Raw genomic sequence first — 17847 nt, forward strand, 5'->3', positions numbered from 1 at the left:
TGATCCCAACCTGCTGTATCTGCTACTGGACCCCGGCTTGCTCACCTCCTGGTGGGGTGATCCTTACTTGTTCCTTGACTATGCATCTGCTTAAACCCAACCTGCAACCATTTGTTACTGACCTTTGCCTTGTAACTGACTACACTTCAGCTTGATCCCTACCTGCTGTATCTGCTACTGGACCCCGGCTTGCTCACCTCCTGGTGGGGTGATCCTTACTTGTTCCTTGACTATGCTTCTGCTTAAACCCAACCTGCAACCATTTGTTACTGACCTTTGCCTTGTAACTGACTACACTTCAGCTTGATCCCTACCTGCTGTATCTGCTACTGGACCCCGGCTTGCTCACCTCCTGGTGGGGTGATCCTTACTTGTTCCTTGACTATGCTTCTGCTTAAACCCAACCTGCAACCATTTGTTACTGACCTTTGCCTTGTAACTGACTACACTTCAGCTTGATCCCTACCTGCTGTATCTGCTACTGGACCCCTGGGCTTGCTCACCTCCTGGTGGGCTGATCCTGGTACTAACACAGCAAAAACGATCTCCACCATCATCAGGAGCTTTGGTGAACACCGGTTAGTGCTTAGACTCTGCACACCTCAGGTGAGCCCATATCAGCTGCCAGGGTGACCTGCTTGTATGCCTATCCTGCTGGTCGGTGGGAGCCTCTCTACTGCTATAGCTACTGTTCTCCGAACCTGAACCCTGACCATGATACTTGGACTGCTTTTTGTGGCATTTCAAACCCTCCTGTAAAGAATCCATTCCATTGGGTTGAGCATCCAAACATGAGCCAAGATACTAGGATTAGAGTTACTAGAATATATTGAAATAAAAATTTTTAATAGCTAGGAAAAGCGAACTATGGTCATAAGACCTAATAATCAGCCTTAGCCGCCAAAAAAGTAAAATGTTTGTATAGTAAAAAAAAAAAAAACACGGAGGTAAGAAATTCAAGGAAAACAAGATGAAGGATAAAGGAACATCTGTAAAAATGGATTGTGGGAACTGATTTTAGAGAAGTATATCTGAAACTGGTCAACTGGCCCTTTATTTCTACAGCCAGTTACTGAATAGAAGGGTGATAGGAATTGTCGTTCCTTGAAGTATGGGGCACCTAGCCAAAACCTAAATCGCATGCTATGTAACTGTAGAATGTTATGGAACAGACTTGCAGCTTGGGAATATAGCTGGATGAATATACGAATTAATTTATCATTCAAAATCATTGTGTTCCTACAAGGTTCCCAGGAAAGGGACATCAAATTATTAACTGATGATTACATTAAAAACTGCTGGTATATAGACCTCAGCTTCAAGGTGGATGGGGCTTTATTATTTATCGGCACGGTTGGCACAGTGGCATGCCTCTCCTACAGGTATACCATGACTTCAATTTGAAACACTGTCAATACATCCTCTATACTTACTGGGGCTTCTAAGGTCTAAGTCGCTTTATCCCTAGAGATGTAGCTCCTCTCAACGCAATTGTATACCAATCATTTATGGTTCCTATACATCAAGAATTTTAGACTCGCATCTCCCTCAACTCCCTTAGCTTCCTATGTAGGAGATGTCACCTTGGGCAGATTCATCACGATCTACTTTTTCCAGCTGCGTCGGACATAACTTAGTTTCTTTGCACTCACTCTCAGATGGTTCACACTTTTGCTCCTTCACTCATATCCATATCATGTTCTCATCCAAGATTTTACAATACATGGCCCCGTCCATTGGCCCATCAATGTGGAAAATTCGGCCTGTACCTTTATCAGAGAAACAACCCCAAATCATCATGTTTCCACCTCTGTGTGTGACACTAGGGATGGTGTCCTTAGGGTCATAGTCAGCATTTTTCTTCCTCCAAACACGGCGAGTCGAGTTAATGCCAAAGAGCTCAATTTTGGTCTCATCCGACCACAGCACTTTCTCCCAATCCTTCTCTGAATCATTTAGATGTTCATTGGCAAACTTCAGATGGGCCTGTACATGTGTCTTCTTGAGGAGGGGGACCTTCCGGGCTCTGCAGGATTTCAATCCATGGCGGAGTATTGTGTTGCCAATGGTTTGTTTGGTGACTGTGGTCCCAACTGCCTTGAGATCATTCACAAGCTCCTCCCGTGTAGTTCTGGGCAGATCCCTCACTTTTCTCATGATCATCCTCACCCCATAAGGAGAAACATGGCATGGAGCTCCAGACTGAGGGCAATTGATGGTTAATTTATTTTGTATTTCTTCCATTTGCGAATAATCGCTCCAACAATTGTCTGCTTCTCACCAAGCTTCTTGCTGATGGTCTTGTAACCCATTTCAGCCTTGTGCAGGTCTACAATCTTGACCCTGATGTCCTTTGACAGCTCTTTGGTCTTGCCCCATGATGGTGAGGATTGAATGGAAGAAAGATTCTGTGGACAGGTGTCTTTTAGGTATCACGCTTCCAGAGGGCAGGGATACAGGCTCTCGCAGAAGTTGGGTTTTATTGTAAGCAGCTCTTTTTTTTGTTTTGGATTTTTTGAAAATAACATTTGATGAGGTTGCAAATGACCAAGTGTATTGGTAAAAACAAACCTCCGAGCGTGCGTATAGGGAATATGTGGGAGTCGCTGTTGAGGGCTCGAGGATCCAATCCTAGGTCTTAATAGGAGGCATCAAGATGGCTGGAGACTAGATTTCCAAACCTAATAGAGGAGTTTTTTGGGGCTTTGGATTGTAAGGCTATATAAAAAAAAATTGGAATGTTGATGGTCTAAGTTCAGAGAGTTTTCTAATTACTTAAATAAGGTACTCCTAGTTAGGCTGCTAAGCAAAAATTACTTTTTTTCGGCTCCTCTGTACTCAGTGAAGCACTTGTTGATTACTTCTGGCTGCTCTGGATCTCACAGGCTGCAGGTTTGATTGCTTTCCCCCGTTTTCCAGAAGTTTTTGGAACATAGAGGACTGAGCAAGGCAAATGGGCAGCCTGAACATTTACTGTGCTCCAGCCGACCACTTGGGGAGAGGAGTGCCCAAAAGAGGGCTGGAGAGGCAGATAAAGGGTCTAAGATTTTGAGCAGCAGGGACCTTCTTCCTCTTGGAGGGAATCCACCCATCTGGGTGGGGTGGCTACACCCATCTGCCACAGCGATCCTGATTCCAGCAATTATTCATCAAGGTTCTAGCTATGGCCTGGCTAGGGGGCCTACTCCTGAGGATTCCTTTTTCTGAAGCTAGCCAAGGGAATCCTCACCTGGGAATGTAAAAAGATAAAGTCCAGCGCTTATTCCAGGGAATTTAACAAAGCTCTTGTTGGATCAATGATCCCCAGATGTCCTGAGCGTCTTCCCACTAGAAAGCTCCACATACACCAGGCGATGGTCAGACCAGAACAGATATCCGCAATATCAGGAGGCGGTCCGCGCAGCTCATTAGCCACTGGAACGCTTTTGGTGTTTCTCGGGCTTACCGTTCTCACCAGCGCACCCAAGAAATGATCCGACGGTGCGGCCGGCCGTTCACAGAGGCAATGAGAGACTAGAGTGTCTCTGATCACCTCTATGGCCTTGGAGGACCGGAGTGATGTCATGATGTCACAACGTGACTTCCAGTCTAGGGCGTAAGTAAACAAATTTTTAAGCAAAAGATAAAAGAAAAAATGTTTTTTGATCTTTTGCTTTTAAAAAAAAAAAGTAAAAAGATTTGTAGTCTCTTTGATCCCAGATCTCTTCAAAAAGAGGACCTGTCATCGTCATCTCTATTACAAGGGATGTTTACATTCCTTGTAATAGAAATAAAAGCGATCAAAAAAAAAAAAAAATGAAAGGAACAGTGTAAAAAAAAAAAAAAAAAAAAAAAAAAATGCTCGTGTGCAGAAGCGAACGCATACGCAAGTCGCGCACGCACATGTAAATGGTGTTTGCGCCGCGTGTGTGAGGTATTGCCGCGAACATTATGGAGAGAGCAATAATTCTTTTATTTTTTTTTTTGTAAGCAAAAGATCAAAAAAAAAAAAAAAAATGTTTTTTGATCTTTTGCTTTTAAAAAAAGGTAAAAAGATTTGTAGTCTCTTTGATCCCAGATCTCTTCAAAAAGAGGACCCGTCATCGTCATCTCTATTACAAGGGATGTTTACATTCCTTGTAATAGAAATAAAAGCGATCAAAAAAAAAAAAAAATGAAAGGGACAGTGTAAAAAAAAAAAAAAAAAAAAAAAAATGCTCGTGTGCAGAAGCGAACGCATACGCAAGTCGCGCACGCACATGTAAATGGTGTTTGCGCCGCGTGTGTGAGGTATTGCCGCGAACATTATGGAGAGAGCAATAATTCTTTTATTTTTTTTTTTTGTAAGCAAAAGATCAAAAAAAAAAAAAAAAATGTTTTTTGATCTTTTGCTTTTAAAAAAAAAAGAAAAAAGATTTGTAGTCTCTTTGATCCCAGATCTCTTCAAAAAGAGGACCAGTCATCGTCATCTCTATTACAAGGGATGTTTACATTCCTTGTAATAGAAATAAAAGTGATAAAAAATAAAAATAAAAAAATGGACAGTGTAAAAAAAATAAATAAAAAAAAATGCTCGTGTGCAGAAGCGCACGCATACGTAAGTCGCGCACGCATATGTAAATGGCGTTTGCGTCACATTATCTGGAGGAAGGAGATGGTGAGAGAGCCGAGGAATTTTTAAATTTTCTCTCCCTGAGGGATATACACCCTATTGATCGATTTAAAGGGTATATACCAGCGTCTACCCACCTGAACTGGCGGGATTTCCAGAGTACAAGAGGACGATCTGGGCGGCTGGTGAGTAGTTGTCACGCCTCGCCAGACCAAGATCGGGTTCCACTTCTATCTCCTCTGAGCAGCTGTCCCTTGGATGATCTTTGAGACAAGCCTATCTGACTCGAAGCCTGTGGTTACCTCTGGTAAGGGTATTTCATTCGTTATACATACCCTGTTTCCCCTAAAATAAGACCTAGCGTGATTGTCGGTGATGGCTTCAATATAAGCCCTACCCCCCAAATAAGCCCTAGTTAAAGTCCTTGTAGGTCTTATTTTCAGGGTAGGGCTTATTTTCGGGGGAAACAGGGTAGGGCTTATTTTGAGGGTAGGGCTTATATTGCAGCCATCACCGACAATCACGCTAGGTCTTATTTTAGGGGAAACAGGGTATCCACCAGATATCCCAGAGCCACACCACCCCAAGGTTCACTCCGGCTTTTATAGAGCAAGGAAACCTTAATATATGGGATAACATTGGAACTGGCTCCCCTTTTTTCTAATTATTTCCAATATTTGATTTATGTACTTTATTTTATCTTGTTTTTGGTACACACAGATATATGATTTATGGTGTGTTGACACATGTGTTATCGCTGATTGGGTTGGATTCTTTATCTTCTACCATTCGTCACGTATAAAGACTACTCGTATTGAGATTTTTTTTGTTTCACATTTTTTAGATGTTTATGCATTTATGATTATCAAAAAATGTTTTTTTTCCTGTACACTCCGGTGGGGAGTATATAGGTTTATTATTAATTCACATTTTGAGAAAGTCACCACTTATATTCTTTACAAGTTCTAATAATAAGAAACCCTAGTCACAAGTGTTTAGTATCACAGTTTGAATTTTTTAAAACCGATATGTAGAGAAAGTCACTACCTATATTCTTCACACGTTTTTAAGAAACACTAGTCAAAGGTGCTCAGTATCACAGCTGGAATTTATATTTTTATATATCCACTGGGTTTGGGTTCCTCTCATTAAAACGTTGTGATTCTAATTGGATCTCCAGGCATGCACTCTGGTGAATCTTTTTGCCTGACAACGAACATTAAATTTCGTAAGCGCCACATTGTTATATTAGTTTAACTTTCCACAATCTGTCTATTGTTTATGTTGGCTGCTAGTTCCGTAGAGTTACTACATATATATATATATATTACTATATATATCCTTAATTCTAAACAGGTAACCTGTAGAAATGTTGCCTATGGAGATTTTTTTTTTAGGTACCGTACTTTGTCGCCATTCCACGAGCGAGCATGCGTAACATCATCTTTCATATTTTACGAGAAAAAAATTGGGGTATATAGTGTGGTTTTTTTTTATTTTTTTTATTTTTTTTAATTATAGTGTATTTTTCCCCAAAAAAATTGTGTTTGTTTCTAACTTATATGGCATCCCTTTGTGTCGGAAATAACTGGTGGTAGAATATTTGATTCCTCTTTTATACAGTAAAACCTTGGTTTGAGAGCAACTTGGTTTGAGAGCATTTTTTTTATTTTTTTAATAAATAAATAATAATTTTTTAATAAACTTTGACTTGATATACAAGCGATATCTTGATATACAAGTAGAGTCATGTCACAACTGAGTATAAAAGAGAAGAGAGGCGTCTGCAAGTGTAGCAATACGGTCACATTTAATGAAGGCCCAACATTTAGCAACATATTGCTACACTTAGAGGCGCCTCTCTTCTCTTTTATACTCTTTGTAGCTCCTGCTGGATTTTGCTTCTCATCCCCTTGTGGAGTCTTCTATTTGTGGATGGACATTTTATGGTTACACAACCTGGTCACGTCGCTATAATCTTTTTATATGGACTATAAACTGAAGGGCCTATGAATAAATGGTTGTGGAACGAATCATTGGAGTTTCCATGATTTCTTATGGGGAAATTCGCTTTGATATACAAGTGCTTTGGATTACAAGCATGTTTCCGGAACTAATTATGCTCACGATCCAAGGTTTAACTGTACCTGTTCTTAATGTTTTGATATGCTCCACCTGCGCTGTGGACCCTATTCTTGAAAAATTAAAAAAAAAAAAAAATAATTGAAACAGAAAAATTGTGTTCGAAAAAACGCTACGCCAGAGGTAGGCAACCTGGGAGCCCTCCAGCTGTTGTAGAACTACATTTCCCATGAGGCATTGCAAGGCTGGCAGTTACAAAGACTCCCAGAGGCATGATGGGACTTGTAGTTCTGCAACAGCTGGAGGGCCCCCCAGGTTGCCTACCCCCTGCGCTACGCAAATACCATGTGACATTAAAAAAAAAAAATCACAACAATCGCCATTTTATTCTCTGCCTGTGAAATAAACTTTATAAAATGAAAGCCGCTTTATCTTTTTTTTTTTTTTTTTTTTTTTTTTAGCCTCGTCGGTTCTAGGATGCTAAAATAATAATAAAATAAATAATAATAATAAATAAAATATTATATTATTATAATATTATATTATTAAAATTATAATATAATATTTTATTATTTATATAATAATAATAATAAATAATAATAATAATAATAATAAAATTGTTCTATACCACAAATCAGGATGATCCCAAATTATTAGTAATTGCCGTGGAGAACACTTACAGGAAATATAAAGAATGCAGGCCTTTGAATGTCCCGGGATGAATCTTGTTAACTCTGTTATTATCTATAATCCTAAAAGAGAGATAAAAATGTACATAAAACATCAAAAAAAAAAAAAAAAAAAAAAAAAAAAAAGCTTGAGTTAATAAAATGTCAGATAAGGACAAGTCATCAATAATCTTGAAGGACTAATGCACCCCGAAGCCCCCCCCCCCCCCCCCCAGGCTTCCTTTATGTCTTTCAACTTACAGCCATTTCAAGGAGCGAAGATCCTTAAAGACTTCAGCCCTCAAGACCTCGATCCGATTGTTACTAAGGAAACTGTCACAGACAGAAAACGTTTACAAAAAATAAGACAAGAATGTTCTGCAGAAGAAAAGAGATGAAATCATGCAAGTTCTCCGGTTTATCATATAACCATGGATTTAGACCAGGAGGTTCTCAAAACTGGAGGGTCTCAAAACTGGAGGGTCTCAAAACTGGAGGGTCTCAAAACTGGAGGGTCTCAAAACTGGTGGCCCTCAAGCTGTTTTTTGAGAAAACTACAAGTCCCATCAATGCCTCTGCTTGTGGGAGTCATGCTTGTAACGGTCAGCTTTCCGATGCCTCATGGGACTTGTAGTTTCGCAACAGCTGGAAGGCCGCCAAATTGAGACCTCCGCTTTAGATGGATCAACCAGTAATTAAATAAAAACTCCCCCCCCCCCCATCCTTCTGCCATTCACTTCCTTCAGTTCATGACTTTCTCCGCCCAATCCACCATCCCTCCATTGGTCTGATCTTATGGCACAAATGTCTACTTTCACTTCCCAATGGCATTGGATCTGCCTTTCCTTCTCCCTCCCGTAGCCGTTCTTCTTCTTCTCTACTTCCCGCTGAGGGCAGTAAAAAAAAGTAGACATGAAACCCAATCACTAATATTAGCTTCAACGTGTTCAGGTCATTTAAAAAGTCCTTTTCAATCTTTTAAAATTCTGCAGCTGAATAATATAACCCCCCGGTGGATCCTGCCATGAAGGTCCTTGGTCAAGCACTTCCCATTATAGGTTGACAATGCTCTGTCCTGGTCACCTGGACCAGATGTCTCCAAACTTTCCAAGCAAAGGGCCAGTCCTTACTGTCCTACTGACTTTAGGGGGCCGGATTGTGGTCAGTGGGTGTAAGAAAATGTCCTGATGTCCAGTGGGAGTAAACCATGCCCCATCATTGGTATCAGTAGGAGGAATAGTGCCCCATCATTGGTATCAGTGAGGAGGAAGAGTGCCCCATCATTGGTATCAGTGGGAGGAATAGTGCCCCATCATTGGTATCAGTGGGAGGAATAGTGCCCCATCATTGGTATCAGTGGGAGGAATAGTGCCCCATCATTGGTGTCAGTGGGAGGAATAGTGCCCCATCATTGGTATCAGTGGGAGGAATAGTGTCCCATCATTGGTGTCAGTGGGAGGAATAGTGCCCCATCATTGGTGTCAGTGGGAGGAATAGTGCCCCATCATTGGTGTCAGTGGGAGGAATAGTGTCCCATCATTGGTATCAGTGGGAGGAATAGTGCCCCATCATTGGTATCAGTGGGAGGAATAGTGCCCCATCATTGGTATCAGTGGGAGGAATAGTGCCCCATCATTGGTGTCAGTGGGAGGAATAGTGTCCCATCATTGGTATCAGTGGGAGGAATAGTGCCCCATCATTGGTATCAGTGGGAGGAATAGTGCCCCATCATTGGTGTCAGTGGGAGGAATAGTGTCCCATCATTGGTGTCAGTGGGAGGAATAGTGCCCCATCATTGGTATCAGTGGGAGGAATAGTGCCCCATCATTGGTATCAGTGGGAGGAATAGTGTCCCATCAATGGTATCAGTGGGAGGAATAGCAATAGAAAGAAGTATTGTAGAAGGCGGGCTTTTAAATGGTTATCACGGGGATTAAAAGCCCATCTTCTACAATACTTTTTCTAAATTTTTTATTTTTGTTGTTTTATTTTTTAAATATTTTTTGACAATTTAATTTTTTTTATTATTTTTTACATATTTTTTCGGACCCCTATTAGGGGCTTTGGTGAAATATCAGGGGTCTAAACCCCTGATGTCTCAATTTTGAGACAGAGAAAGAGACTGAGGACAGATTCCTCAGTCCCTTTCTCTGCAGCCTCAGCTGCACAGAAATAGCTCTGTACAGAGGCTTCCCGTTCATTCATAAACTGGGGCATTGTAAACTTTTTATCATTTTTTTCACACAAATAGAGTTTTCTTTTGGTGGTATTTAATCACCGCTGGGGTTTTTTTTGCTAAATAAACAAAAAAAAGACAAAAAAAACAAACAAAAACTTTCATAGTTTGTTAAAATTTTTTGGAAACAGGTAATTTTTCTCCTTCACGGATGTGCGCTGATGAAGATGCACTGATGGGCATTGATAGGCGGCACTGATGGACAGCACTGATGGGCACCTATAGGCTGCCCTGATGGACACTAATGAGGTGGCACTGATGGGCATTTATAGGCAGCACTTATGGGCACTGAGGTGGCACTGATGGGCACTAATGAGGCGGCACTGATGAGGCTGGGCATTGATAAGCTGCACTGATGGGCTGCACTGATGGGCACTGATAGGCTGCCCTGTTGGGCACTAATGAGGTGGCACTGATGGGCATTGATAGGTGGAACTGATGGGCACCTATAGGCTGCACTGATGAGCACTAATGAGGTGGCACTGATGGGCGCTAATGAGGTGGCACCAATGAGGCTGCACTGATGGGCACTAATGAGGCGGCGCTGATTAGGCTGCACTGATGGGCATTGATAGGCTGCACTGATGGGCACTAATGAGGTGGCACTGATGGGCATTGATAGGCAGCACTGATGGGCACTAATGAGGCTGCACTGATGGGCACTAATGAGGCTGCACTGATGAGGCTGCACTGACGGGCATTGATAGGCTGCACTGATGGGCACTGAGATGGCACTGATGGGCATTGATAGGCAGCACTTATGGGCATTTATAGGCGGCACTTATGGGCACTAATGAGGTGGCACTGATGAGGCTGCACTGATGGGTACTAATGAGGCGGCACTGATGAGGCTGCACTGATAGGCTGCACTGATGGGCACTGATAGGCTGCCCTGATGGGCACTAATGAGGTGGCACTGATGGGCATTGATAGGTGGAACTGATGGGCGCTAATGAGGTGGCACCAATGAGGCTGCACTGATGGGCACTAATGAGGCAGCACTGATGAGGCAGCACTGATGGGCATTGATAGGCGGCACTGATGGGCACTAATGAGGCTGCACTGATGGGCACTAATGAGGCAGCACTGATGAGGCTGCACTGATGGGCATTGATAGGCTGCACTGATGGGCACTAATGAGATGGCACTGATGGGCATTGATAGGCAGCACTTATGGGCACTAATGAGGTGGCACTGATGAGGCTGCACTGATGGGCATTAATGAGGCGGCATCGATGAGGTTGCACTGATGGGCATTGATAGGCTGCACTGATTGGCACTAATGAGGTGGCACTGATGGGCACTGAGGTTGCACTGATAGGCATTGCTAGGCTGCACTGATGAGGTGGCACTGATGGGCATCAATAGGCGGTACCGATAGGTGGCACTGATGAGGCTGCACTAATAGGCAGCATGGATAGGTGGCACGGACAGGTGGCACTGATATGCACTGATACATGGCACTGAGAGGTGACAGTGATGGGGAGGCACTGGTGGGCACTGTTTGGACTGCACTGATAATCAGGACACTGAATATTAGTGTACATGTCCTTTTTAGAGAAGCCGATTATCGTCTCTCTTCTCCGATCCTCGCGCTCTCAGCATTAGGAAAGGAGAGCCAATAACCGGCTTCAAGTTTCATCCATAATCAGCTGTGATTGGACACAGCTGATCAAGTGGTAAAGAGCCGCTGATTGGCTCTTTCCCCTAATCTGTGATCAGCACTGTCCTCCGGACACTGATCACACAGCGCACCCCCCCCCGCAGTGCAGCGGGTGCGCGGCGGGCACGATCACATGACGGCCTCCCAGAACTCGCCGTCCATGCTGTAGCCATCATTCAGCTATAGCGCTGTCGGGAAGTGGTTTAGACAAGGAAGGGGCCCCGGTAAATGCCTTCCCCCGCTCTCCATCCTGACAGCTCCCCCGCAGCAGCCAGCGGGAGGTGGGAGGGGGGAAACCCAGCAGCGCTGTATGTGTGGGGGGGGGGGCAGAGAAGTACACAGGTGCCCCGGGGCAGCAGGACAGGCAAAGGGAGGCGGGCGGGAGAGGCATGTGGGAGGAACCGATCTCTTCATTTCCTTCCTGCAGTCCCTGAATGTCTGCGGGAGGGAAAGGAGGAGACATTCCTCTAATGCCGCTGCCTCCACTGCCCTCCGATCCAGGCGTACACGGGGAGGCTACACGGGAGCATGGGGTGTGGAGGTCGCAATGGCGACCCCTGCAACCCCTGTATGTACACCCCTGTCACATGCCACCCTCCACCCCCTCCCTGGGGATTATGATGTTCGATCGTGCTTGTATCACAGCCAAGCGAATGCTAGATCAGCTCATCCAATGATTGGTAAGCTGCAACATATTGCATTTTTGTTTTTTCGGGGGGTAATACGGCTTTAATACATTCCTTGGCGCTCTTTGACTTCAAAATATTTTTCAGTTATCTACAATCCCATAAATTGTGATACGGATCTCCTTTCCCACATTCCCACATCGGGGGAAGACGGTGACTCTGGTAACCCCATTAAATCCGATCGATGGAGAGATACGTCTAGTGGGCTGAGAATGTCTTTTTTTTTTGCATTTCGCTGCCAAAGTAGTTAAAAACTTAGAAATCTACGTCATTGGTCAAAATCTGAGTCCAGAAAATGGATAAATCATTTTTAAATCAAAGCAGATTTTTTTTAAATATTTTTATTTGATCAGAACAGCTTAAGTGCTTATCGGGAAAACCCTTTATAATGTTTTAGAAGATTTAGGTGCGATAGGATGAACAGTGTTGGACCCCTTTATCTGGTGACCAGTGGCGGCTGGTGCTCAAAATTTTTGGGGGGGGTGCAAACAAACTAAAAAAATCTGAAAAAAAAACCCCCATCAATCACAGCCACTGTGCCCATCAATTGCCGCCACTGTGCCCATCAAACGCAGCCACTGTGCCCATCAAACGCAGCCACTGTGCCCATCAAACGCAGCCACTGTGCCCATCAAACGCAGCCACTGTGCCCATCAAATACAGCTACTGTGCCCATCTTATGCAGCCACTGTGCCCCATGAAATGCAGTCTCACTGTGCCCTATCAAATGCAGCCCCACCGAGTCTCATACTTACCTACCGTACAGGCAGCTCCGCTCAGGCCGTACATTCCACGGAGCTGCTGACGTCACTTCCGGTTTCCCTGTGGAACAGGGAAACCGGAAGTAACCTCTTAACTTGAACAACAAAGCTCGGGCGGAAGCTGTTCGGCGCTTTGGAATGCGTCACAAAGCAGGTCAAAAGCCTGAAATCCGATCGATGGAGAGATACATCTACTGGGCTGAGAATGTCTTTTTTTTTTGCATTTCTCTGCCAAAATAGTTAAAAACTTAGAAATCTACGTCATTGGTCAAAATCTGAGTCCAAACGTAGCCACTGTGCCCATCAATTGCCGCCACTGTGCCAAACGTAGCCACTGTGCCCATCAATTGCCGCCACTGTGCCCATCAATTGCCGCCACTGTGCCAAACGTAGCCACTGTGCCCATCAATTGCCGCCACTGTGCCCATCAATTGCCACCACTGTGCCCATCAAACGCAGCCACTGTGCCCATCAAACGCAGCCACTGTGCCTATCAAATACAGCTACTGTGCCCATCTTATGCAGCCACTGTGCCCCATGAAATGCAGTCTCACTGTGCCCTATCAAATGCAGCCCCACCGAGTCTCATACTTACCTACCGTACAGGCAGCTCCGCTCAGGCCGTGCATTCCACGGAGCTGCTGACGTCACTTCCGGTTCCCCTGTGGAACAGGGAAACCGGAAGTAACCTCTTAACTTGAACAACAAAGCTCGGGCGGAAGCTGTTCGGCGCTTTGGAATGCGTCACAAAGCAGGTCAAAAGCCTGAAAATGAAGCGCCTCGTCTGCAATCTCGTGATTCCATTGATGTGGTGCTTCCCGTAGTGCACTGTGCCCAGCGCCCAAACACAGTGCACTTAAAGAACATTTGGACGGGCCTATGGACGGGCCGCCACTGCTGGTGACATCTTAACTTGTAGGGTTTTATAGGCGCTTGAGCTTTTTTTCCCTCTCAGCCCCTAATAAATTAATATTCCGGCCAATTAAATTAATAAAACGCCCAAGTGCTAGACGCGTCTAAAACGCATTTGTAAGAACGTGGCTTAGGCGTCAGGAGTAGCTTTTCTCCGGCATCCTGTCGGACAAAATGCATTTATAAAAGCCCCCTCTGTGCATGAAGCCTTAAAAAGTAGATGTTAACTCCAAATCAGGGGTCTCCAAACATTTTCAAACACTTTTCTGTCCTTCAGATTTTAGGGGGGCCAGACTGTGGCCAGTGGGGGGGGGGGGTAGGAAATGTCCCAAGCCCAGCATTAGTGAGAATAGACATTGTTCTCAGTGTTGGTAGTCAGTTACACAGTGCCTGTGGTAAGTAGGAGGAAAAATAGTGCCCCATCATTGGTATTACTAGGAGGAATAGTGCCCCATCATTGGTGTCAATGGAAGGAATAGTGTCCCATCATTGGTATCAGTGGATGGAATAGTGTCCCATCATTGGTATCAGTGAGAGGAATAGTGTCCCATCATTGGTATCAGTGGGAGGAATAGTGCCCCATCATTGGTATCAGTGGACGGAATAGTGTGCCATCATTGGTATCAGTGGGAGGAATAGTGCCCCATCATTGGTATCAGTGGGAGGAATAGTGCCCCATCATTGGTATCAGTGGGAGGAATAGTGCCCCATCATTGGTGTCAGTGGGAGGAATAGTGTCCCATCATTGGTATCAGTGGGAGGAATAGTGCCCCATCATTGGTGTCAGTGGGAGGAATAGTGCCCCATCATTGGTATCAGTGGGAGGAATAGTGTCCCATAATTGGTATCAGTAGGAGGAATAGTGCCCCATCATTGGTATCAGTGGAAGGAATAGTGTCCCATCATTGGTGTCAGTGGGAGGAATAGTGCCCCATCATTGGTAGCAGTGGGAGGAATAGTGCCCCATCATTGGTAGCAGTGGGAGGATTGGTGTCCCATCATTGGTAGCAGTGGGAGGAATAGTGCCCCATCATTGGTAGCAGTGGGAGGAATAGTGCCCCATCATTGGTAGCAGTGGGAGGATTGGTGTCCCATCATTGGTAGCAGTGGGAGGAATAGTGCCCCATCATTGGTATCAGTGGGAGGAATAGTGTCCCATCATTGGTAGCAGTGGGAGGAATAGTGCCCCATCATTGGTATCAGTGGGAGGAATAGTGTCCCATCATTGGTATCAGTGGGAGGAATAGTGCCCCATCATTGGTATCAGTGGGAGGAATAGTGTCCCATCATTGGTGTCAGTGGGAGGAATAGTGCCCCATCATTGGTATCAATGGGAGGAATAGTGCCCCATCATTTAACTGTGGTGTATGTTTGGTGAATGTCAGATTCACTGCTTTATAAATATGTCCCTTATATTGGATTGATAAAGTACTATACATGATATATAATTGCCGTTTTCAAAAATAAAAGACCATTTTCATATTTTTTTTTCTTTGTATCTTTTGTTATATCTCAGTGCTGCTGACTTCATGCGGCCTCTTTGCAGACACTTCAGGTATACATGCACTCCAGGGCGGGTTTCCTGATGGTGACAACAAAGGACCATGTCTGTGTAATGTGTTTTAAACCTGCTGCTTGTAGTCCCCATTGGAAGTCTATGTGACAGGGGGACAATGCAGGAGCAGGGACAGAGCATTGGTAACGGAGGTTTGGCGGTAAATGTGAGCAAAGCCCCGACATTCACATCCTAACTCAGCAATGTGAAGGGTCCTCGGCCTACTCACAGCATTTTTAGCCTGAAGAGTCCTGAAAATGCCTGGCGGGAGATGGATTGTAGTTCATTATTTTGTAGAAAGCTGGAAAAAAAATGAAAGAGTAAATTTGTAACAATTTGTTACCTATTTGTAGATGTTGACAGACAATTATACATAAATCAGCCATCTTCCTGAAGAAGCAGGGTCTGTCCTGCGAAACACGCTGAAGAATACAAATCAAGGTGTTAGAAGTGCATCTCTTACTATGAAATTGCATCATGGAAGGAATTATAATGAAGGGTCAATGTATCCAACTGTAAAACTTTTCTTGGTGTGGTAAAGTAGTTAAAGTCCTATTTAGTTGTGCGCTTTAGGGGTTTTTTTTTTTCCTTTACACAAAATGTAATTGCAAAGGATGTGGTACCAGTAAACCCCAAATAAACACAGGAGGGGGCCTCGTTTTCTTTCTCCCCCAACTTCTATGATCTGAGGCATTTTAGAAGGACTTTAAGTTTACCTAAGCGACTGAAGTACCTAAGCTGGGGTCGGTTGTTTTGTGGTGGGGGGTGGCAGTGGCTGCGGCTGGTTGAGTTGTGGTGGGGGATGGCAGTGGCTGGTTGTGTTGTGGTGGGGGATGGCAGTGGCTGTGTAATGGTGGGGGATGACACTGGCTGGTTGTGTTGTGGTGGGGGAAGGCAGTGGCTGTGGCTGGCTGAGTTGTGGTGGGGGATGGCAGTGGCTGTGGCTGGCTGTGTTGTGGTGGGGGATGGCAGTGGCTGGTTGTGTTGTGGTGGGGGATGGCAGTGGCTGTGGCTGGCTGAGTTGTGGTGGGGGATGGCAGTGGCTGGTTGTGTTGTGGTGGGGAATGGCAGTGGCTGTGGCTGGCTGTGTTGTGGTGGGGGATGGCAGTGGCTGGTTGTGTTGTGGTGGGGGATGGCAGTGGTTGGTTGTGGTGTGGGATGGTAGTGGCTGGTTGCGTTGTGGTGGGGGATGGCAGTGGTTGGTTGTGGTGTGGGATGGTAGTGGCTGGTTGCGTTGTGGTGTTGGATGGCAGTGGTTGTGGCTGGTTGTGTTGTGGTGGGGAATAGTGGTGGCTGCGGCTGGTTGTGTTGTGGTGGGGAATAGCGGTGGCTGCGGCTGGTTGTGTTGTGGTGGGGGATGGTGGTGGCTGTGGCTGGTTGTGTTGTGGTGGGGGATGGTGGTGGCTGTGGCTGGCTGTGTAGTGGTGAGGGTGGTGGTGGCTGTGGCTGGCTGTGTTGTGGTGGGGGATGGTGGTGGCTGTGGCTGGTTGTGTTGTGGTGGGGGGTGGCAGTGGCTGCGGCTGGTTGTGTTGTGGTGGGGGATGGCAGTGGCTGGTTGAGTTGTGGTGGGGGATGGCAGTGGCTGGTTGTGTTGTGGTGGGGGATGGCAGTGGCTGTGTAATGGTGGGGGATGACACTGGCTGGTTGTGTTGTGGTGGGGGATGGTGGTGGCTGTGGCTGGTTGTGTTGTGGTGGGGGGGTGGTGGCTGTGGCTGGCCGTGTTGTGGTGGGGGAAGACGGTGGCTGGGGCCTTTTGTGGTGTGGTATTCCTAAGTCCCGCAGCAGATAGGCGGGGGAGCATGGAGAAGGTGTGTAGAATTGGGTTGGGGATAGGTTAGCATGAGTCTCTTTAAATTACATGCACAAGTTTAACCACTTACAGCTTTTCCAAATCGTGATACCGATGAAAGACACCATCAGGCAAAGATTTGATCCTGTTATCCTTCAGATCACTAAAATACATACAAAGCATTAATAAATCAGTAACTGTAAGAAGCTGGAAAAACAAAATAGGAATCATGAGCCCATAAATAACTGGAACCCTCCGTTAGTCTTCCAAAAGGAACATTCTTCACCATGCCGGATGGCATTTCAATAAAGCAAAAGCTCCCAACTACGAACATAGAAGAAAAAAGACCTATTGGTCCATCAAGTCTACATAATTTTTTTCCATCTCTAATGGAGATCACAGTTTCTGTAAAAAAGTGTCACTTCTGTTTCAACATTATAGCTTGACTCAAAGAACAAATTAAGGAGAGGCAGTTATACTGGTCCCCTCAAACCCTCCCTGGTCCCTCAAACCCTCCTTGGTCCCCTCAAACCCACCCTGGTCCCTCAACCCAGTGCTTGGTCCCTCAACCCAGTGCCTGGTCCCTCAACCCAGTGCCTGGTCCCTCAACCCAGTTCCTGGTCCCTCAACCCAGTTCCTGGTCCCTCACCCCGAGGTTCTCTGGTTGGTATCAGAAAATAGATATCCAACAACAAGCCTTATAAGTTCTGTTTGTTCCCCCAAATATCAATGATCTGCCTTTAAGATCTACATGAAAAGATCAGTATTGAGTTTATTCATAAAATAAGTTAGACAGCCCAGTTGGACTTTAATGTAATTAATCAGAATGTTGGACATCTTTTAGCAACCCCGCTGGGTCATTTAGAGCAACACATGATGATATACTGTAGATGTCCATTACAAC

The 17847-nt window shown here is 45.0% G+C and overlaps 1 protein-coding gene across 2 annotated transcripts in view; it reads right to left on the reverse strand.

Annotated features, from left to right (window-relative positions):
- LOC141108812 (relaxin receptor 1-like) overlaps positions 1 to 17847 on the reverse strand; it is a 155165-nt gene that overhangs the window by 37966 nt on the left and 99352 nt on the right. For both annotated transcript variants that reach the window (XM_073600764.1, XM_073600765.1), the window contains exons 5-8: positions 17035 to 17106; positions 15384 to 15455; positions 7603 to 7674; positions 7354 to 7425 (exon numbers count right to left, since the gene is read on the reverse strand). In XM_073600764.1, coding sequence (XP_073456865.1) covers positions 7354 to 7425; positions 7603 to 7674; positions 15384 to 15455; positions 17035 to 17106 — 288 coding nt within the window. The remainder of the gene's footprint in view (positions 1 to 7353; positions 7426 to 7602; positions 7675 to 15383; positions 15456 to 17034; positions 17107 to 17847) is intronic.

Source organism: Aquarana catesbeiana, linkage group LG09 (genome assembly GCF_042186555.1).
Source record: "Aquarana catesbeiana isolate 2022-GZ linkage group LG09, ASM4218655v1, whole genome shotgun sequence".
NCBI lineage: Eukaryota > Metazoa > Chordata > Amphibia > Anura > Ranidae > Aquarana > Aquarana catesbeiana.